At 53.9% G+C, this 22622-nt stretch overlaps 1 protein-coding gene across 1 annotated transcript in view; it reads left to right on the plus strand.

The window, feature by feature from the left end:
* The window catches only part of EPHB1 (EPH receptor B1), a 78036-nt gene that overhangs the window by 35250 nt on the left and 20164 nt on the right, over nt 1–22622 (plus strand). The window contains exons 4-9 of the mRNA XM_057379604.1: nt 12852–13007; nt 15509–15844; nt 18040–18221; nt 19967–20129; nt 22258–22366; nt 22552–22616. Coding sequence (XP_057235587.1) covers nt 12852–13007; nt 15509–15844; nt 18040–18221; nt 19967–20129; nt 22258–22366; nt 22552–22616 — 1011 coding nt within the window. The remainder of the gene's footprint in view (nt 1–12851; nt 13008–15508; nt 15845–18039; nt 18222–19966; nt 20130–22257; nt 22367–22551; nt 22617–22622) is intronic.

Consider the following 22622-nt stretch of genomic DNA (forward strand, 5'->3'; position numbering starts at 1 on the left):
CTTCCACCACTGGGTGGAACAGGCAGCCCAGTTTTACCACGGCCACGCTGTGGAGGAGAGACACTGGAATCACAAAAAAAAAAARARGGRRAAAAAAAAAGGTGTGATTTTTCCTAAATTATGCCTTAGTGAAGGCATCCATTAACCTCCATAATAATTTTGCAAGGAAAATGTCCAGGAAAACCTTGTTAACTTTTTTTCTAATGAGTCTGATGGGTTTTAATGAAAATCTTAATTAGACATTATCAGCCCCAATGTGCCTCTGGTGGATTCAGGCCSTTTTCCTTCCCCTGGCGTGGAGATGGGAGGGTCCCTGAGTCCCAGCTGCTGCCAGGRAGGAGGCTTGGGCCCCACAGCCACCACTCCCCGTCCCTGTCCCCAAATCATCCCAGACCTSTCTGAACAGGAAAAAAGGGAGAAAYGCAGAAAATCCCTCGGGCAAGGTATGAGTGGAGGCCAGGTGAGCATTGCAGGGTGGGATTGCTGAGCTGGACTATTGCAGCAGTGACCTCAGAGGGATCAGGGAATGGGCCCATGAGCGACTTTATTTTCCTGCTTAACAATTTTTTCCTCCTTAAATTGTTCCATGGGCCCTTTCTGTATGTCCCCTCCCTACATGAGACCTTCTGAGTGTTAATAAYATTAATTCMAGCATTTAAACARGAGGAAAAATCCTTCTYTGATTCTCCCACCCATCCAAAAGTCTTTCCTTGTGACTATTTGCAAATGGAGGCATAAAGCTGCTTCCAAACCCTCGTTCTGTTAATGATCRTTTAGGAAACTTTCTGTGGTAGCTGAAGAGCCTGGGGAAATGAATTTTTAAAATTATTTTGGGATGCACAGCTCAGTGTGCACATATCCTTGAGCATCCCTGTGGCAGTGGGCTGTGAAACCCCTCGATCTTTCCCAGCTCTGTGCCCTCTCCCACTTCAGCAGAGCTGGTTCTCCCCCCTCTCCAGCAGAGCTGGCTCTCCCCCCTCTCCAGCACGTTGAAGGCCTTGGCTGTCCAGCCGGAGCAGGGATTGTTCTCCTGGACAATGGGAGCGCCGCAAGGAAGCGCCGGATCCGGCCCATGTCCGGCACCCGCATTGTTCCACCCCTGTTTGCAAACAKCCAGCACCTGGCAAACCCACTGACTCAGCCAGGGGCTTTTAAAGCCTTTCTGGAACGTTTTCCTTTTTGGTTTTTGTTGGGTTGGTGGGGTTKTTTTTTTTACAGTCACGAGAGAGCTCCTTTGGGATCGGCTCCTCCTGCTGCGCGTTGCTTGCCAAGGGGTGGGAATGTCACCCGTGTTTGGGGCTGTGCTGCACCCTACAGCCCATGGCGAGCTTCAGGAGCTGCTGGCTCTCCCAGCAGGGCAGCAATAATAATTAAAAACATTAAAAAGGAGTTTTTTACCCTRACCAGGGAAGGGTCTGGAGCCYCAGGAGTGGCTGAGGGAAAGGGGCTCAGCCTGGAGCAAAGAACGCTCTGAGGGGACCTTGTGGCTCTGCACAACTCCCTGACAGGAGGGGACAGCTGAGGGGGTTGGGCCTTGCTCCCAGGGAACAGGGACAGGAGGAGAGGGAACGGCCTCAAGAGGTTTAGATTGGAAATTTGGGAAAATTCCTTCATGGGAAGGGCTGCCGAGCTCTAGAACAGGCTGCCCAGGGAAGTGATGGAATCACCATCCCTGGAAGTGTTTGAAAGCTGTRTGGTTGTGGTACTTGGGGACACGGGTCACTGGTGACCTTGGCAGTGCTGGGTTAATGGCTAGAGTCAATAACCTTGGGGGCTTTTGCAATCCAATGGTTCTGTGATCCCACAATAATAATAAAAGGGATTTTTTCCCCCTGAGCCACTCCTCACCAGTCCCCTGTGCAAGGCATCGTTTGGAAGCTGAGCTGGGTTGCAGTTGGGCTTTGGAGGTTTCCTGCAACCCCTGCTTGGGTAAACAGGTCTTTGTTGGTGATGTTCCAGTAACTGAGAGACCCAGAGTGATGCAAAAGCCTCGGAGCAGGTGAAATGGGTGGCCCTGCTCTCCCTGGCTGTCCCAGGAGCTCTGTGTGGGTTGGCTGTGCCAGCTGGGACACTGCTGAGAAAGCGTGGAGTCCCCTCGGATGAGGGAAAGGTAATCAGTGCAGATCCTGAGTGTTTAATTGCCTGCCCTCTCCCCGCCCTGCTGCACGGCCAGGCAGTGACAAGTGGCGTGGTGACAAACAGCTCCGAGCGTGTCACCAGGGGTCATTTGTGATGCATGGTGCCGGGATAGTGGGGACGCATGGGGAGAGGAGCAGGGTGATGAAATCAAAGTGCCACTCGTGCTCTCCAGCCGGCCTTTGGAGGAGCCATGGGAAATCCAGCCATCCTTGCCTTGGCTGTGGGAGCATCAAACGGGAGTTGTGGGCACTCCAGATTGGGTTCTGCACTCACCCCAAGGGGGAATTGCTGTTCCCCCACCCTGGGGTCCTGCAGCAGCCAAGAAAATGCCATGAATGGCCCGGAGGGAGCTGCATCACTTAGCTTTTGTGTTCAGCCCAGGACTCAGCTGCTTGTGTCGCACTTACTGTGTGRAATGGATTTTAGGCAGGGGAGCTGTGGGCAGGGGTAGGAGCTGGTCACGCTGGTGCTCTCGGTGTGGCTGCACCCTGCACAGCSTTTGTGGCTCCTGGAGGCAGCTCCCCTGGGAACGCCCAGGATAACACTGTCCCTGGGAGCAGGGAGCAACTTTTGGGATAACAGTGTCCCTGTGAGCAGGAGCAGCTCCCAGGGTAACGCTGTCCTTGTCCAGTCTCATCCCTTCCCTCTTTGGGCCCTCTCTGGGTGATGCCCTGGTGGGTGGACTGTTCTGGGGGAGGACTGTGGAGCCTGGGCACAGGACTGTGCCAGGCTGGACATGGAGAGCTCCAGCCTCAGCTCTGCTCTCTGCACTTTGCTTCCTAAACTCGTCTGCAAAAGCATGGGCATCCTGGAAAACGATATACAGGGGGAATTATGAATTGAATTTCCATCCTGGCTCAAACAGCTTTGCCGGGTCTGCAGCCCTGAGAGGAAATTGCCCGTGAGGAGAGATACARTATTGACCTACATTTCTATTTATCTTTTTTCTTCTTTTTTTTAAATTTTTTTTTCCTTTCTTATAGTACCCATTACATCCAGGCTCAACAAGCCTGCCCTGGACATARCTTTGGGATGGGTTGATGCACACTGTGGTGCAGAGAGACCTGGCCACCTCCTCATGAGCAGGGATTGCTTTGATGGTTGTTGGTTTTGCTCTGTTGCAAAACAGGGAGTTTGATATGGTTCTGGACATGGCACAGAGATTGTCTGGCTATTTGGGTGTTTCCAAGGACTGTTGTTCTCTGGCTAAACCCAAATTTCCTGGTTCTGCCACAGATATCTGTTTCAGCACACCAGGCCAGCGAGAGTGGCGGTGCTGGAGGAGCGTAACAGGAGAGACCTGGGGTTGTCACAGATCTCCCGCTCCACATCAGATCTGCTCCTGAGCTCTTAATCGTGTGTTATTATTGAAGACAACTTATTCTTAGAGAGCCCAAGGTGCAAATTATGTTTCACAGCTAAGAAAAGCTTCCAGAGCTGCCTGCATGTAGTAAATCCCTGCAATCTCGGGTGGCTTTGACTTATGTGTAGCAGATGTTGAGGATGGAGGAGACCACTTTGTGCCTGCCTGTTGCTATCAGCAGCACAGACACGGATGGAAATTCAGGCAGGGAGCAGCTGTCTGGGCTTAGGGGTGGGGTCAGTGGGGGTTCACCCACCCTGCAGCTATGGGCATCCATCCTGTCCCTGGTGGTGGCACCAACACGGGCAGTGTCAGAGTGCTCACACTGTGTGCAGGAGGTCCTTTCCTGCCCAAGAGCTCTGGAGCAGGCTGCCTGCCTCCCTGCTGTGGCATGGGAGTGAGCCAGTGTGGGAATTGTGCAGCCATGGAGTGGTTTGGCTGGAAGGGGTTTCCAAAGGTCATCCTGTGCACCCACTCGCCCTGGTTGGTGCCGTGTGTCCTCTCTCCTCTCTGCAGCTGGGTAGGAAGGCGCCTTTCCTCCCAGGAACAGTAATTATGGCTTGTTCTGCTATAAATATTCATGGGGAAACTCCCTTAATTGCTTTTCTGATTAATTCCATGYATGGCACTCTTGGGGGGGATGAGCAATATGCCTTGGTTGGGACGTCCTTCCAAGGCAAATCCATCCTCCCATGGCWAATCCATTCCTGGGCACAGTTCTTRAGCAGAGAGGCAAACCCCAGCACTCAGGGCTCATCTCCACCAGGGTGGCAGTGTCCTGCTCCACAGTGGGGCATGGTCACCTGAGGCTTGCTGTCCTGCAGTGCTGTGACAGGGACACAGGTAACCTGTGTGTCCCCATGTCCCTGCTCCTGCTGGCSCTGCAGCTGAAACTGTCCCCAGCCCCATCCTGGGGCGGCTCTTCCTTCACGGTGTCGGCACTAATGAGGAGCCACTTCAGACATAATTAATGAGCACTTGATGTTCTCTGGATGGAGGGGACACTGCATGGCATGAGCTGGAGAAGGAGGAAGAGGTGCTTAATTAGTTCCTGTTAGGGCCAGGAGGTGTTTGCTCTCAGGCAGGAGGGTACTGTGCTTCGGGCAGCCCAGTGGCAATGCCATCCCATTTCCCAGTGGGAAGAGGGGCTGGAATTGCGGAGTGACGTCAGTGCTTCCCAGAATAGCTGGTTGCAAAGGAAAGGTGCATCTTCCTCGGGGGGCTTCCAACCACAGCCCTGCCAGCAGCTCTGCACCTGGGGGAAGGGCTTCTCCAGGGATCCCCTCCAGGGATTTTGGTGCTGGTTCATTTCCCCGTTGATGAGATGCTYGATAGCTCATTGAGGGGTGAGCAGGATGTGCTGGCTCAGGTGGGATGTGGAGGTATCGGCTCTTTCAGCCCGTGTCCATCCACGCTGGAATCTCATGTTGCTGCAGTTACAGGGAAAAAAACCATTTCTCCATGGAGCCTGATGCCTGGAGCAGGGGTACAGCATCTCAGGGGTTGTGTTTTGGGATATAAATCCTGGCCTGAATCTCAATCCCCCAACTGTTTGCTCCAAAGTATGGTGGGGTTTGTTGTGGGTGACAGATGGTACTGATGGCCTTGGAACACTCCCAGGGATCCAGGGGCAGCCACAGCTTCTCTGGGAAACCTGTGCCAGGGCCTCCTCACCCAAGGATTTCTACCCAGTCYCCAATCTAACCCTGCCTTCTGCCCATGTAAAGCCGTTCCCCCTTGTGGTATTCCAGGCACTTGGAGCCCCTTTAGGCACTGGAAGCACCTGCTTGCATGGATGGCAGAGGGAAAAGCCTGTGCCAAGGCTGCAGCTGCTAAATCTGTTTTTAAAGAAGAATAAAAGGAGGTTAAATCGCCTCAGATCATTGATGAGAACTTCATCCCCCTTTCATTTGTTGACTGAGAATAATGAGCTGGAAYAGCAGTAGCATGGTGAAGAGCAGGCTGTGCTTGTCACTGCTGTGGCCTTRTGTCTGCTGCTTGCTCTGYTGTGAACYTCCCTGTGTAGGTGTGTGAATTGTMTGGAGTTTGATCAAAWTGCTCTGTTTGATCACTGGAAGTGGCTGCTTTATGGCAAGGAAGTGGAGCTGTGGGGAGGGAGCTGCGGTGTGGGATCAGATAGTGAGCCTGGAGCCAAGTGGAAACTAAAACAGAGCAAATCTGAGTGGGAGAGCAGTGATTTGCAGAAGTGACCATGACAAGTGTTGGGTTTTTTCCCCCGYTGGCTGCTCTGGAGAGCGAAGCACGCTCCCTGTGCTGTGGCAAGCTGGCAGCCCCATGGCACCATCTGCCCCAGGGCGTGCCTRCTCTTCTCTTTGCATCCATCTGGGACAGATTTTCTCTTCAGACCTTCACAATCCCCCCAACCGTGAAAAACAGAGAGAGTGAAGCCCAGAGTGATGATTAAATGGGTGAGCATGGACCTGTTGGGAAGCTGCAGGCAGTGAGCAGCCAGGCATGTGGGAGCCTCAACCAGCTGCTTCCATGCCCTGCTTGAGGCTGAAACTCCTTGGTTAGGARCATGGTGTCACCTAAACAGTTGGTGTGGAAGCTCCTTTGCATCCAGAGACCCTTAATTTTTCAAGCCGGCCTTTCTGGAGGAAAAAAGTGCTCCTGGGTGAGCACTGACTGCAGTTTGCATCCCATGAAGCAGACAGGGCTTAGTCTGGTGAGCATTTCAGTGTGTGAGCACCTTGCTCCATCAAGCAGGCATTTGCTCCCCTGGGGTGAGGTTTTTGGGAGAGGTGCACAGGGAAGCACCCAGTCCTGTTGGCTTTAACATGCCTCGCATAGCTCCCTGCCTGGAAAGCACCTTTGAAATCCCACCCTGCTTCGATTCATTTCTTGTCCCTGAGAAGAAAAGCAGAAAAAAACCCTGAGAAAGGTAAAACCGCATTGAATTTTCCTTCCCTCCATGAATAAACCATGGCAGGCTGGCTCTGGCTCTAATTTCCATGTGTCCCAGGGCGGATCTAAGCCCATGCCTGCCGAGGTGGAGGGCTGCTTTAATTAAGCAGCTTCGTCGCGTGGAGCCAGGGCTGAATTCCCCCGTGCAGTGGGAGGGATGGAGCCGTGCCCGCAGGATGCCAGCCCCAATAGTGGGGAGCTCATGTTTATATCATCAGTTTGTCTCAGGAGTTCATCTCAGGAGTTTATCTCAGGAGTTTCTGCCCATACCGTGCTGAAAGAGAGGACCACAACAGGGCAGGTGCTGTTTGTAATTCRTGTGGCCCTGAGGCAGGAGCTGTGTGATCCAAAATTTGTGTATTCAGCAACAAAACAGTGAAGTTTGCACCAAAGTGAGGTTTTGGGATGAGGATCTGGGACAAGGCTCTGCTGGGATGTCCCATTCCCATGTGCTGCAGTTGCTGGCATGGCTGGGGAACTGTGCTGAGCTCCCTCCCCGGGAGCAGGAGGGTGCTTTGGGGCTGGAAYGCTTGGATTTTCCCGTTTCTCCATCTGGGTCACACTTCTCTCCCTGCACCAAGGACTGGGTGTTGGGGTTTGGTGGCTGATGGGGCATTGCAGGGCATGATCAGGAAGGTGGGATGAGTGTGGTGGGTACCCTCCCACCCCTCCTGGCATGGCATTGTTGCCAGTATAGAACCTCTGTGGATTAATCTGTGGATGCCTGCTGTGCCAGGCTGARATGCTCCCGGAGAAACACTTAGTGTGATATCAAAGGGAATCAGATCATTAAAWAGCAGGAATAGGGGCAAAATCCTCACAAACAACCTGCCACCCCCCTCCCCAGCAGAGAGGCAAGAGGGAAGGGATGACAGGAGAGCACCACGTAGGGATGCAATTAAACCTCGGGCACTGCACGCCTGCTCCTTGCTGGGATGTGTGCGGGGAGGAGAACCAGGGAGATGAAAGTGGGGTGGGATGGCAGTGCCCTCATCACGCTTTGAAGGGGGGAGATGGCAGCCCATGGCTGTGGGTGACAGCCCCAGCTGTGGGTGACAGCCTGCCCGGTTCTGCTCCCTCTCCCCCCACCCTGTATCTGGTGTCATTGTCATTTCTCCCCCCACCCTGCAGCTGGTGTCATTGTCATTTCAAAGGCACTGGAGCCCCAGCGCACCGACTGGGTGACAGCCCTGGGTCTGTGTGTGTCCCCAGGGTGTCACCAGTGTCACCAGTGTGCCTGGCACTGCCCCAGAGGGCRAGCAGGAGCGTGGGCAGCCGTGCCCCTGTATTCACAGCATCCTCGAAGTGACACTTTCCTGTAGCACCCAATTTYGTGTGGGTGGTTATTTGCCTGGATGGTGTCTCTCAGCTGTCTGRGAGGGTGTCCTGGCTGGCTCAGGGTGACAGCAGCATGGCAGGGAGAGCTTCTTAGAACACCCAGCAGTGGGGCTAACCAGCTTGAAGGCTGAAAAACTGATGTTTTTTTTCCCGATTTTATTTTTTTAATGTATATAAAGATAGATTCTGTGTTGATGGTGTCTAAAAACACCAAGGGGTTTCTAGCAAGCGTCTCCTCTCTTTTTTTTGGGTTTCATCAAGAAATTGTGAGCCTCCTGTAGAAAGTGTTAGATTGAGGAGCCAGGTTTTTGGCTTGAAGGGGGTCCTTGAATCTTTTTCCAGCAGGCTGCAAATGAATGAGCCACAGTTTCTCCTTTTTTCTGACCTATGCTGTCCTCAATCCCTGCTSCCCATCTCCTGGGGTGGTGGTGGGTGCTTTCACATGTCTTTTTGGAGCAATGCTGGATCATCCAGGCTCTTTAGTGCCTTTGCTCCTGGCAGTGCTCTCCACATCTCCAGTTTGCTTGAGGTCATCATCTTGTGCAGCACTGCTGCTTCTATGGCAGCTTTTCAACACTTGCTGTGCCAGAGTGCCACAGGTGTGCTCAAAGACACTGGGATCACCCTGGAAAGGTGCTGGACCCAAAAGGGAATCCAAAACAAGTGTGAATTTGGGGATACCTGGAAATGGGGTGGGYTCTGCTGCAGCAGGGACAGAGGGGYRTGGGATGGATGTGCCAGTTTGGTGAGGGCTGGGCAGGTCAGGGCTCTCTGAATTGCTGCTGGATCTGTGGTTCCTTGGAGAAGCCCTGTTTTAAAGCCCACAAAGGAAAAATGCCACTCTGCATCCCCAGGGAGCTTTAGAGAAAGTTTATGCAGAGGCCATGTCTCCTTTCTTTCTTCCTTTCTGCTTTTTTCTCTCTTTTGACAAAAGCTTCCCTGAGAGAGTAATTAAAAAGTGCAAGTTCCAGGTGCTGACGGAGAAGATTTAGTTTGAGGAATGAAATGCTTGGCTACCCCCATGCTTGGATATCCCCACACCCTTTCCACAGAGGCTGTGACGATGGCTTGCCTCGGGCAGGAGCAATGAGGGATAAGCCCTGAGATTCAGTATATCTCTGGCTCTTTCTGGGGCTCCTGGCACCTGGAACACAATGGTGCAGGATGCAGGAGGGTTTTCAGCAGTAAAAAGCCTCGCAGTGCTGCTGTSCCACAACTGCTTCCAAAATCTGTCCTGCTGCTGGGCACTCCCCAGGGAATGGGCACTGCCCAGGCTCCAGAGATCAAGGAGAGTTTGGACAATGCTCTCACAGATGCACAGGGTGGGATTATTGGGGTGTCTGTGCAGGGCATGGAGCTGGATTGATGATCCTTGGGGATATCGATATCACAGCATATTCTGTGATTCTGTGGTTTTGTGCTTCTCAGATTCCGTGTTTCTGTGATTCCACGATTCTATTATTCTGTGGTTCTGTGATTCCATGGATCTGTGATTCTGTGGTTCTGGGATTGTCAGATTCTGTGATTCCATGGATCTGTGATTCTGTGGTTCTGTGATTGTCAGATTCTATGATTCCATGGATCTGTGATTCTGTGATTCTGTGATTCCATGGTTCTGTGATTCTCAGGTTCTGTGATTCCATGGTTCTGYGATTCTCAGGTTCTGGGATTCCGTGGTTCTGTGATTCTCAGGTTCTGTGATTCTGGGAGCTGTGCAGGGAGGCAGCAGCGGGGACACAACTTTGTGGTGCCTTCCCTGGGTGTTTGCCTGGTGTGGGATTTGCCCACCTCCCTCCTCTGAGCCTTTGAGCAGGGGTAGGAGGGGTTCAGCTCAGGCTGGGAGTCCCCAGTTGTGCCCAGCCCCGTGGGCACATCTGCACAATCACCCTTGGATGTGAGACCGACGTGCAGCTCTGTTTCCCCCAAACTTGCACCAATGACATCTCACTGCGAGAAGCCTGAGTTTCACCAGCCCCTCAGTGACCTTCCCTCCTATCCCCAGACATGTCAGCCCTGGAGAGGGGATCCTGCTGGCAATCTCCCATCTGGAATGCCCGGCATTCCTGGTGTGCAGGCAGGGTGATGGATCCATGGGCAGCTTTGGTCTGTGCTGGGGTGTAAGTGCTGAGCACCCTCCCTGCCGAGCAGCATGGAGCTGGTCTGTGCCCTCAGCATTTACAAACACACCCCTGGCGCCTAAATGTGAGGAAATGCATCGTTAAGCACATATTAATCTTATCCAACCCCCATAATCAACAATCAATTAATTCTCCTYTGGGCTGAAGAGACAGAGGTTGTGCTGTGGCCTGGGCACTGGCAGAAAGAGCCCCTTCCCCCAGGGAAAGCCTAGGCAGAGTCCTGTCCTGCTCTTGTCCGATGCAGGATCATGGGTGCAGACCTTGCCAGTTGTGGGAAACTCTTGGAGCAGCCCTTCCATTAGGGCAAATGTTGCCCTGGCCATTAGAGGGATGATTTATCGCTCTCTCCTGGGCTGGGGCTCTGCACTCGGGTTGTGAGTTTACCCTGTGAAGGATTGTGGATCCCTCATGGCACTGCAGGGCCCTGGGGGTTTGTGCTGTGTTTTTGGTGTGAGCTGCAAGGTTCAGCCTGCCCAGGAGGTGGGGAGACAGGGGCAGCAGCCAGAGGGGAGGGTTGCACCCACCGCAGCTTCAGGAGGGAGGAGAAGGCACCCACCTCCCCGAAACTGTGGTAGGCTTTAGGTAAGCATGGTGTAATTACAGGAGAGAAAAGCTAATTGGTAATAATAGCAATTAAGAACCACGTGTCTGCAGATTACAGGGATTTGTGGATAAAGGAAGTGATAACAGAAATYTGCAGACATTGGGTTGCAGGGTGCCACGCTCAGGTGTTGTGACAAAGCAACACTTGGATTAATTGTAATTAAACATTAACAAACTCTTCAACCAACCCACCAACATGCCCTCAAGATTAAACCTGAGGCATGTTTGTTGCACTGCAACCCTCTGTCCTCCCTCCCTTCTCCCTCATCGGCCATTAAAACACAAGGGCTGTTCCCTGGTGCCCCTGCCCTCCCCTTCCTGCTCCTCCAGAGAGCCTGCCATGTTTCAAGGGGGTTCTGGCATGTCCCCCAGCTCCAGAGCCCTTTGCACATCACAGGGATGCTTGCCCTTCCCGTGGGTCGCTGGGACATGGTGAGGAGGGAGAGGTGAGGAGCTGGAGATGCACTCGAAGCCTTGGTGTCCACTTGTGGCTTTGTCTCCTGTCCTGTGTGTCTGTGTAACTGTTATGGGAATGGGGCTGTGTGTGTGGGTCAGGGAAGGGTCTGCATCCCTCTGCCTTGTGCTCTGGAGCATCCTGCAAGTCCCCATCAAAGCCCCTGGGCTGCCTGGTGACCCCACGTGTCTCACTGCACAAGGCAGTGGGTTACAGCCCTGAGTGATTCCTGAAATGCCAATGCATGGGATGGCTGTGGTGGGCTGTGRAGGACTCAGCAATCCCCAGGTGGGGAAGTGGACTGGCAGTGGGAGATGGTGGCTGGTTCCTCTGGAATGTCACATCGTCACCCAGCTGTCAGGGACATTGGAGAGAGACAGTTCATTGCAGCCAGTTGTGTGCCTCAGGCTGAGGGAGGAGAAAAATCTCTTGAATAATAAAATTGTAAAATATTGTTTTGATTTATTCTTTTCTATCATCTATTAATATCTGGGAAGGCTGTGTGAGCAGGAGGCCTTCATGAGTTTTGAATGACAGGTTAAAGGGCTCCAATAAAGATTAGATGGTCCACTATCTCCCAAGGAAATTGCATCAAAGTGGTTACTCCTGCTTGCTCCTATTAATTTCCTCTTCATGGCTGCTAGGAGATGCCTCATATCCTGATGCAGCAGACAGGGGCTAAGAGGCACTTCCCATTATCTCAGTCATCGCCGTGTTTATGAGACATGTCGGGTGTTGCTTGGCAGAGCCGTGCCAGGGGGTGACGGCACCACGGGGGCAGAACCGAGAGCTGGATGGGACTGGGACCACGCCAGTGTGAAGCCAGGAGCAGCTTCTCCTGGGCTGGGTGGAAGTCTGATCCCGTGGGTCCGTGTGCCAAAATACAGATATTCCCTTCTGCAGCCTTCGTGTCCATCAGATTTTGTTAGGGATGGATGAGCATCCATCCATCAGTGTCCWTTGGTGAGGATGGGTGGGGTGGGGCAGAGATGAGAGACCCATCCCTGTCACTCCATCCTCGCCCTCTCCCTGCAGAGCAGCGAGATGGTTGATTAATGAAACCTCCCCTGTGGCTGATTAAACCCTCGCTGTAACTGGAGCATCTTCTCCGTTATGAATTAGTTGCCATTTCCTGCTTGAATGAGCTCAGAGGCTGGGAAGCTCCAGCCCCAGGCTGTGGGGGATTAATGGGATGGACCCATAACACTGTCACAGGCATCACACCAGCTTTTTGATTAAATATTGAAATGTTGCATGGAAAAAGAGTTGCAGGACCATCCAGGCTGTTGGGGTGGTGGAAAAGGACTGTTCAGATCAGCAGGAGGCGAGCACTGTCCCACCCCTGCTTGTCCATGTCCCCATGTGTGCTGCTGGGGAAGAGTCCCACAGCCCTCTGCCATCCTGCCGGGTGTGAGCAGTGGGGAGGGAAGCAGCTGTGGCAGCCCCCATGCTCTGCCTCCCTATAGATCACTGCCATGGGGCTGCAGCGCTTGTCTGCTGGCCTCAGGAATAATCCATGGCCAACATGCAGAGTTCTGGCCATCCTGGATTCATGGGCAGGTGTTACCCCATTTAATTCTGATACAGGTGTGAAGCTTTTCTGTCTCCTCACCCTCTCGCTCTTCCTTTCACTCTTCTCTTCTCTTCTCTTCTCTTCTCTTCTCTTCTCTTCTCTTCTCTTCTCTTCTCTTCTCTTCTCTTCTCTTCTCTTCTCTTCTCTTCTCTTNTCTTCTCTTCTCTTCTCTTCTCTTCTCTTCTCTTCTCTTCTCTTCTCTTCTCTTCTCTTCTCTTCTCTCCGAACCTCTCCTCTCCGAACCTCTCCGTTCCAAGGACGGGACCGTGTTTCGTGCATCCCCAGTGGCTCAGACCCCCCGCTCCTCTCTCTCTGCAGCCTGCCCCGCGGGGACGTTCAAGGCCAGCCAGGGCTCGGGCCAGTGTGTGCCGTGCCCCCCGAACAGCCGCTCCACCGCCGAGGCGTCTCCGCTGTGCGCCTGCCGCAATGGCTACTACCGGGCAGACTTCGACCCGCCGGCCGCCGCCTGCACCAGTGAGTACGGGCTCGGGGCTGGGGCTGCGGGGCTCGCTCCCCTTGGTGAACTCTCAATCCAGGAGCAGTTTGTTGTRTTTTCTCCCTCTGGGTGGGCACGGTGGAGGGATGGGATGGCCCCGCATTCCACCTCACTGGCAGCCTCTGGAATTTATACATCACCCTGGCAGCAGCAGTGATGGCAGGGAGATAGTCCCCAGGATAAATTAGGATTTAAAGTTATCKGCTCTGGCTGTCTTGTTCATAGTCTTGCAGATGGAGTGTTTTTTAATAGGGGAAGGCTGTATTAAGCATTGGTATTCAGCGATGCGTCACTGCTCAGCTGCCCGAGCTGCCTGGCATGGCAGCAGTGTCCTCAAGCCTGTCTTGTGGTGGGAAAAGAGCCCAGGAGAGAGGASAGAGCTGCTGTGCTTTTCAGCCTGCTGGGAGCTCAGTCCTCAAGTCCCCCCAGATACACTCCAGGTCCCTGAACCAGCCCGTCTTGGAGTTTAGCACGAGGATACTCCCGACCCTCCACGCTGGGAAGTGCCCAGAGCACACATTGGAAACAAGCAAAGGATTTGTGTGTTTGGTTGGATCACCTGAGCTCTCAGACAGGTATTCAGCAGGATGCACAACTGCAGATAATCTACAGTTCTTTATTGTGTCTCGTTACATAACTGATTTACAGCAGAGCTGTGTGATAGGAATACAGGAAAAAACATCTCTTTGCTGATTTTTATTTCTTCTTGTCAGTGCTTGATTTTGCAGTGCTCCAACTCGAGGTGCCAGCTGTTCACCCACAAAGTTTCTCTGTGCCAGAGGATTAAATAACACTGTAGAGCTGCAGGCACTGCCCTGCACTGGAGCCCTTCCAAGGGTGATCCCTGCAGTTCCTGTGCCCCTGCAGAGCAGGAAAGGGACTGCAGTTAAAGTGGGGGGAATTTGGGGAGGCAGCAGTTTGTCCCTGGGACAGGGAAGAAATACTTCTTTTTCCTTGAAAGGATATTATCTGCTTAAGGTATGAAAGGAGGATTTGGGTTAAGGCTCCTGAGACAAGTTGCWGATTTTTGGGGTAACTCACTAATACTGATCCCACTGAGCCTTTGTGAGTCCTCCAGTCTTGTTCCCCAGGGGAATCAAGGTCCTGCYCCTGCTGTGGCCCCTGTCACCCTCCTGTAACCCTCTTTGACATCTCCACCACGGGGARGCCTGGCAATGGAATGTTTGTGGTGCCTCAGGTCCAGGAAAACCCTTTCCAGCGAGGATGCTGCACTGGTGGCTTCTCCATGACAGGCACATTTACTCCTAAACAGGATAAGGGTTAAAGGGAATGGAATTTTATTATCTAAATTTTTTTTAGGGCTGTCATTGCTCCGGGCACTTTAACAAAATCTTTCATCCACATTACCCATGGCAACAGCTCAGAGAGGCTCCTGGAGTGTCTCGGTGAGGAATGACCTCTCCATCCCACCAGCCATGTCACAGTGGTGCTGATGAATCCCCCTCTGTCCAGCCCGTCCCCAGCCACTGATGGGGCTGATTTATCCTCAGCCCTAATGATGTTCCCTGGCACATGCACATGTGCAGGCCTCCCCTGGGATGGGTTTCCCCAAGACAGAGAGTGCTTCTCTCTCTTAACCCTTCCTTGCAGGTCAAGTCCTCCATCATTTTTATTGCTCCCTGTATGGTGGCAAAGTCYTTTGTCTTCCTTGGAAGTGCAGCCCCCAGCCCAGCCAGCGTGAGGAATTCCTTGCTTCCCTTATTTAATATAACCCAGCAGCTGAATGTTGTGGTTTTGGCTGCAGAGCCGTCCTGGCTGACCCCAGATCCTSCCCTGGATCTGTGCAGATGTGTGTTTGTACCTCAGTGATGCTCTGCTGGATTCCTCCAGAACGGACTGCAGCGCTCGCAGTCAGAGCCACGTTCAATTCTCATCCTCCAAAGGATTTGCGATGGCTCCCAGCCGGTTTGATCAATGCCATTTTCATCTCTTGTCCAACATGGGAGCTGCTTGTAAACCATGGAGTGGTGCTGACTCTCCTCCATGCTGGGAAATTCCCAGACTTCAAACTTGAGAGATTGAACCTTTAATCACCATTTTTTTGACTCTCTCTTGTCCTGCTGCTCCTCTGGTTCTCCATGGTGCTGGCTAAGTGACTTTTGTCCTGCTGGGATAATMTGTCTGAGGTGCTTCACCACGTGAGCGCTGCAGTTATCTCAGCATCTACTGATGGYATTAAAATGGGTCCATCTTCATGGATGGACCTCTATGCCCTCCACGTGGTGGTTTTTTTGGAGACTTGATGGGTCTGTGGCATGGGAATCCTCATTTGGAAAATCTGGTTGGTGTTGCCAGTGGGGAGAGCCTGACCCTGACGCAAGCAAAGCTGTGGACACCAAATCCCTGCTGAGGGAKGAGGGGATGGACACTGCAGCAGATGGAACCCTGGGTCTCCTTCTCCCTTCTGGAGCCCCAGGGGAGGGCAAGGACCTGTCTCAATCCCTGTCCTTTCCCACAGGTGTCCCCTCTGGCCCCCGCAACGTCATCTCCATCGTCAACGAGACGTCCATCATCCTGGAGTGGCACCCGCCGCGGGAGACGGGCGGCCGCGACGACGTCACCTACAACATCGTGTGCAAGAAGTGCCGCTCGGACCGGCGCGCCTGCTCCCGCTGCGACGACAACGTGGACTTTGTGCCGCGCCAGCTGGGCCTCACCGACACCCGCGTCTTCATCAGCAACCTCTGGGCACACACCCCCTACACCTTCGAGATCCAGGCGGTCAATGGCGTGTCCAGCAAGAGCCCCTTCCCSCAGCAGCATGTCTCKGTCAACATCACCACCAACCAGGCTGGTGAGTGCCAGTGTGACACCGTGCCCAGCGCTGGGCTGTCCCCGTGCCAGCTCTGTGTCCCTGCTGTGGGAGGGTGCTGTGGTGCACCCAGCCCTGGGCAGGTATAAAGCCAGGAAAAAGTGGGAAAGAGGAATGGGGATTGGGAAGGGTTGCCTGTGCCCTGGGCAGGGTGAAAGTTTGTGGGAGGGAGTGGGGAAGAGAGGGATATCTGATCCCTGCTTTTATCCYGCTCTGATTGCTTGGGATGAAATGGCATCCCCACTTTGCCCCTTTTCCCAGTTGGGGGAAGGGAGATGGGGTGAATGCATCCTTGAAGCTCAGTCTGACTGTGTGACAGTGCAGAAGGAGCAGCATCCCGAGCCTGAGTCCAGCTGTGTCTCCTCTGACACATCCCACTCCTATCATTTCCCTCTTGTCTCCTTTTCCAGGCTCCCCTGCTCCCTTCCCCCTTCCCAGCCAGCCATCAGGAGCTGAATGAGCAACTCTGGGTCAAATGGGTGCCAGTGGGGTGGGTGTGCAGGTGGCAAGGGGGCTGCTGGTGCTGGGCTTTGCTGAGGAGCACAGGGGAGGAGGCCCATGTGCTCTGGGTTTARAAAGGGATGGGAATTCTTGCTTTGTGTCAAGTGTGCAGGGCAGGCAGCCTTCACCATCCTGCTCCCTCTGAAGAGCTCAGTGGAGAAACCTGGTGTAAATATTTCAGTCCCCTKGCTCCAGGGAATACAAATTGACACCTGTGTTTGGCTGGCATCACTGTCTGCTGTACCACATGCAGCCAAACCTGCTTCTTGTTTCCTGGCCTTTCTTTTTCTGGGGTGGATTTTTGGGGTGTCTCTTAGCTCTTCCCCACCACGGGAAGCTGGAAAAGTCAGGTTACCTGTCTGTCTGTACCCCAGTGGTCCCTGTTTGTCTTGCAAAGTCTGATTGCAAGCATGGAAATGCTGGACTGTGGGGTAAGCTGATGGAAATGCATCAGGAATATCCAGGGCATTGGTGCTCACCCTCTAAAATCTCTTTTGCTTTGCAGTGGGTTTTTCCCATTGTTTTCCCAGTCCTATCCAAGCCAATGGGAGTCAATAAAGCAGCAGTGAAGCTGAGAGCTTAATTTGATGCCCATGGGCAACTTCCCAGAGTGGATGTGGAGATTAAAAAAAAAATAGGATTAAATATTCTGGGTAAACAGAGGTAGTGCTGAGCTRTCYAYATCTCCCACTGGAAACACGTGGAAYGRGGCTTCTGCCACCCCCAGATTCCCTCCATGGCATGATCCTGTGCCCCAAGCTGGTTGTGCCTGGCTCAGGTGTTCCCTGGATTCACAMAGGGGAAGCTCTGCCTGTACTCTGGGCATGGTGAGGAGGGGCAGGAGGGTAGAGAGGCCTGGACAGGATGTGCCAGTGCCCCTATGGCCTTGGAGAGGCTTGGATACCTTTTAGATAGGATTAAGGGCAGGATTAGGGCTGTATAGGATGGCTCTGCCCCTTGTAAATACAGCTTGGAGGGCACAGAGCCTTTGGAAGAGGGTCTCCGGACTGATTTAGTGTCAGTGTCCCTAACGGTGGAAGAACTTGTTGCTGTTCTCCTGGAGAAGCACATTTGGGTGCTGAGGATGAGCATCCCCCGAGAGCCCCTAAGAGCAGCCCCAGCAGCTCCTCTGCAGCCAAAGCTGGGCTGGGGTGTCCCTGCCCCTGTTTCCTGTCACTGTCCTCAGGGTGGGCAGTGTTTGGCTCCCACCCCCCATTCCTGAGAGCCCATGGGCTGGCAGCTGTGCCACAGCTCCCTGGTGCTGGGTGCTGGCTCCTTAGAGAGGCTGGTACAGCCAAAGGTGTCACACAGAGCCGGAGCCTATCACCAAGCCTTGGCTTGTCCCTGCTGTGGGGAGCTCTCTTGTATCTGTGCCACCGTGGAAGACATCCTCGGAGCTAGCAGTCCCAGGGAGAAGGAACACCAAGGATTTCTGAGCCCCTAATTAAAAGAAGTAGTTGGTTCAAATAGCAGAATTCCCTCACTGGCTCCCAGCTCTGCTTCCTTTAAAGCTGCTGAGATGCTGCTCTTTCCTCTGCTAATGAGTGAGCTGCTCCCGTGGGAAGCCAGCCACAGGCATGGGGAATTTGGGACACCATGGGGATATTTCCCCTCCTCAGGGCTGCTTTTCTTGCCCCTCTCCATTAACTTTCCCTTGCTCTCTGCTTCCTCGGCAGCCCCCTCCACCGTGCCCATCATGCACCAGGTGAGTGCCACCATGAGGAGCATCACTCTGTCCTGGCCCCAGCCCGAGCAGCCCAACGGGATCATCCTGGACTAYGAGATCCGCTACTACGAGAAGCTGAGCCGCATCTGCACTCCCGACGTTGGCAGCGCCGTGGGCTCCAGGCCAGCCCCGGTGAGAGCCCTGCCATGGGGTGGGCTGGGGGCACGGGAACAGGGGGAACACCCCTGGGCTCTGCTGGGAATGTGCAGCTGGGACAGCCACCGGGTCAACTCGGAAGGTGAGAGTGAGGTGTGGCTGCAAATACTGAGTCACAAAATCAGAGTCATGGAGCAGCTTGAGTTGGGAAGGACCTTAAAGCTCATCTAKGTCCAGTGCCCTGCCGTGGGATACCTGTCACTGCAGGTGACAAGGTGCTCAGAGCCCTGTCTGACCCGGGCTATTCCATCCCCATGGCAGCATTCTGTCCAGTGGCTGCCTTGGCTCTGGTATTTGCTGGGATGAGCAGGGACCTGGATCATGAGGATGGCATCAGGAGGAGGGGAGGTGCATGATGAGGACCAGGGAAGGTTGTGGGGGTTGTCCCTGCCCCAGGTCACTGCCTCTCACTGGTTCTGTCCCTGGCAGCTGTCTTGCTCCACAGGGACATGCTTCYGACCCCTGCCATGAACCGTGCCCATCCCAAGCTGTTCATCCTTCCCGTGTCTCGCCAGCTCTAATGAATTCCTCTAAGTGTGAATAATTAGATGATCTCACAGCAGCAGCGGCCTCTCACCAGCAAAGCACTGGGGAAYGTGGCAAAAATGAGAGTGGTGATGCATGAGGTTTGCAGCAAGGTCCAGGCTAAGGAGCTGCACCAGCAGAGCAGGGCTGCAGGGGCTGKGGCTCTCAGCACAGAGGTGCCCTCAGACCTGTGGGAGCAGGATCTCATRGGGCACACTGTGCTGTCTCATGGAATCACAGAATGGTTTGGGTTGGAAGGGACCTTAAAGATCACCCAGTTCCAACCCCTGTGCTGTGGGCAGGGRCACCAGGTTTCCATAACTGTGGGATGTTTCTGAAATGCACAGGGACATCAGTGATTTGAAGGGGAGGAATTTGTTGTTCAAAAATATTTTTTGCTGTGGRTGATCTTACTGTTTCCCTCTGCACCTCCATGTTCCCTGCTCTGGTGGGACCAGGGGCTGCCTGGGAGGCACATGCCGCAGGGACCTCCCCAGATCCTTGTGGGTCCTGTTTCAGAAAGTCATAGAATATCCTGGGTTGAAGGGACCTTAAAGCTCATCCCATTCATCCCCCTGCCATGGGCAGGGACACCTTCCACTGTCCCAGGCTGCTCCAAGCCCCAATGTCCAGCCTGGCCTTGGACACTGCCAGGGATCCAGGGGCAGCCACAGCTTCTCTGGGCACCCTGTGCCAGGGCTTMAGCATGCTCACAGAGGAGAATTTTTTCCCAGTATCCAACCTGAACGTACTCTCTGTCAGTGGGAGGCCATTCCCCCTTGTCSTGTCACTTCAGGCCTCTGTAAATAGCCCTTCCCCACCTTCCTTGTAGCTCCCTTCAGTCACTGGAAGGCCACAATGAGGTCACCCCAAAGCCTTGTGTTCTCCAGGCTGATCAATCCTGATTCTCCCAGCCTTTCCCGTGGGATCCTGAAGCAGAACCAGAGCCTGTCTTTTATCCCCCGTGGCCAAACCCCATCCCTGCCCTCAATGGGGGAACCAGAGCCTGTCCTTTATCCCCCGTGGCCAAACCGCATCCCTGCCCTCAATGGGGGAACCAGAGCCTGTCCTTTATCCCCCGTGGCCAAACCCCATCCCTGCCCTCAATGGGGACGGGTGGGCCCTGTCCCCCTGCTGTCCCCCCGCTGTCCCCCCATCCCCATGGCGCTGACAGAGACTCTCTGGGGTGCCCACAGGACCACAACGAGTACAACTCGTCGATGGCCCGCAGCCAGACCAACACGGCGCGGCTGGAGGGGCTGCGGCCGGGCATGGTCTACGTGGTGCAGGTGCGCGCCCGCACCGTGGCCGGCTACGGCAAGTACAGCGGCAAGATGTGCTTCCAGACCCTCACTGACGGTGAGTGTGGCCAGGGAGCTTTGGGGGTGTCCCCAGCTCCGGGCTCTGAGCGGGTAAAGGAGCTGGTCAACACAAACCCCTGTCCGAGGGGCAGTGCGGCCGCAGCCGGGCGATCGTGGCGGGGTCTCGTTATCCGCCAGCCGATCTCCATCTCCCAGCTCCAGAGTTTGCCATGATTTATTTCTGACTCTGCTGCCTCCAGCCGTRGCACAGAGCCCCCTGGCACTGGCTGGGAGTCTGGCATGTCCAGCTCCTCATGGTGGGAGGAGGGCTGCAGACCCTTGGGGGCAGAACTCTGGGATGCTTTCCTGGGRTACTCAGAGTCCACCTGAGCCATCAGGGCAAAGCTGGCAGGGTCAGACCCATCCATCCCTGAAAGCTGATTTCCCGTGCCAAGGGGGTGTGTTGGGCCAGCTCATGACCTTCATGGCTTCTGCTGGCCTCCTTGCCAGAGTCAGGCTGTCCTTCTGGCCCCAGCCCTTCCCTGCATCCACAAACAGTGGATTCCTTTAGGAACTGCTGACTCGTGGGAAGGTTTTCCATTATCACACCTTCAGGACTAACCCAGAAGCTGGTGAGGGAAGCAGGTCCTCCTACCCCTSGGACAGCTGAGAGCCCCTTCCCTGTTGCTGCTGGCGTGTTTCCTTCTCTGCCTAGGTGACATCCATGGCTCCCAGCCTCACTAAAGCCTAAAGCTTTTCTTCTTCCCTAAAGCTTTTCTGCCCTAAGATGGGTCACCCCATGCTTGCATTCATGTCGAGTGCCAGCTGGGGTGGGAAGAGGAAAACCATGCCAGGTGACCAAAGGGAAGGAAATGGTAATAAACCCCCCTCCAGTGCCTTAAATATTCAGGATTAGAGAAGCGAGAAGAAAAATCCTGCCTCAAATAAGCAATTAATTGAAATTTAATAAGAATGGATTGTGTAGGTTATTAAATAATAATTGATTGTTAGATGAGAATTTCTCAGGATTTAAGCAGCATGCAGGAGATAAATCTAGTTGCCAGTAATTAMCTGCAGAGTAGAAAAATACAGATAAAAGGGTGCTAAATGCTTCCTTTTGGATGAGTTTTATTTTAACCCTTGCATGTGGCTGCTGGCCCAGCCTGGCAGACCTTGCTGGCGTGATTGGAGAGAGGTGATTGGAATGCTGTAGAAACCCCAGGAGTGTGGGAACTGCTGGACATTGCCTGTTGAGAGTACCTGCACCACTGATGGGGCAGAGAAAGATGGGGGAGGCACAAAGAGGATGCAGGTAGTTTTTTTAGGGGCTCCCCCAGGCATATCCAGTCTTCCCACCTTGGCTTTTACCCCAGCCTGCTGCTGAGGGATGCAGGGGGTGGCTAAGGGGGTTCTGAGGGATGCAGGGGGTGGGTGATGGGGGTTCTGAGGGATAGAGGGGGTTGGGGGGATGCTCAGTGGGGAAGGGAGGCTGTGGGTGTCACGGCTCTGCAAAAGGACTTGTGTCAAGTTGAGATGTTAGAACCTACAAGCAGACCTGCAGAGAAGGTTCCCAGGTTCTCCTGAGCCTCCCTCCCAAAGTTCACCATTGTGTGGTGGACTCTCTGATGTCTGAGCTGGGTGAAGTTCTGGCACAGCATCCCCTGGATGGTTTGGTTTTTAATGGTGTTTTTTCCTCCTTTCCTACAGCTTGTAGGAATTTTGTGTTTGTGAGAGCCCATGTTAAAATTGATCAAAGTGGCCAACAGGTTTAAATCAGAGAAYCTTGAAAAGTTTTGGGCTGGAAGGAACCTTAAAGCTCATCTYGTTCCARCSCCTTCCTGCCATTTGCAGAGACACCCTCAAGTCGCTCAAGAAATAAATTTATTGAGGGAAGAGAAATGCCGGAGGCATGGGAAAAAACACCTTGTGGACCTCATCTCTTTGGGTAACTGTGCCCACACATTGGTTGACCTCATTCCCAGGATCTTCTGTCCCCTATCTTCAAGCCAAAGATGTGTGAGCCAAGCATGACAAACCTACCCAGTGCAGCATGGGCTCTTCCCCTGCCTGGATCCCCCTGYCCCAGCACCCATGGGATCAGAGGGKCCTGGTGGGATCCCATCCCAAAGGCTGCTCTCGCTCCATGAGTGTGCCAGGGAGGATTGACCCCGTTCCTCCTCTTGCAGATGATTACAAGTCGGAGCTGAGGGAGCAGCTGCCTCTGATCGCGGGCTCCGCAGCGGCTGGGGTGGTGTTCATCGTGTCCCTGGTGGCCATTTCCATCGTCTGCAGCAGGTGGGTCCCGTGGGGCTGTGTCCCTGGAGGGTGGAGGTGCTCAGATTCGGGTTGGGGTAGGAGGGTTGGGACAGGCTGGAGGGACCAGCACGGTGCTCAAGGAGCGCTGCTGGCAGGGGCTGGCTGGGGCTATAGCAGCACTGCTGCTCGCTCAAGGCCGGCTGTTCTGTGCCCTGTTCTCACAGGAAACGTGCCTACAGCAAGGAGGCGGTGTACAGTGACAAACTGCAGCACTACAGCACCGGCAGAGGTGAGC

This window comes from Malurus melanocephalus, unplaced genomic scaffold (genome assembly GCF_030028575.1).
Source record: "Malurus melanocephalus ecotype Western Australia unplaced genomic scaffold, MMel_1.1 scaffold_412, whole genome shotgun sequence".
NCBI lineage: Eukaryota > Metazoa > Chordata > Aves > Passeriformes > Maluridae > Malurus > Malurus melanocephalus.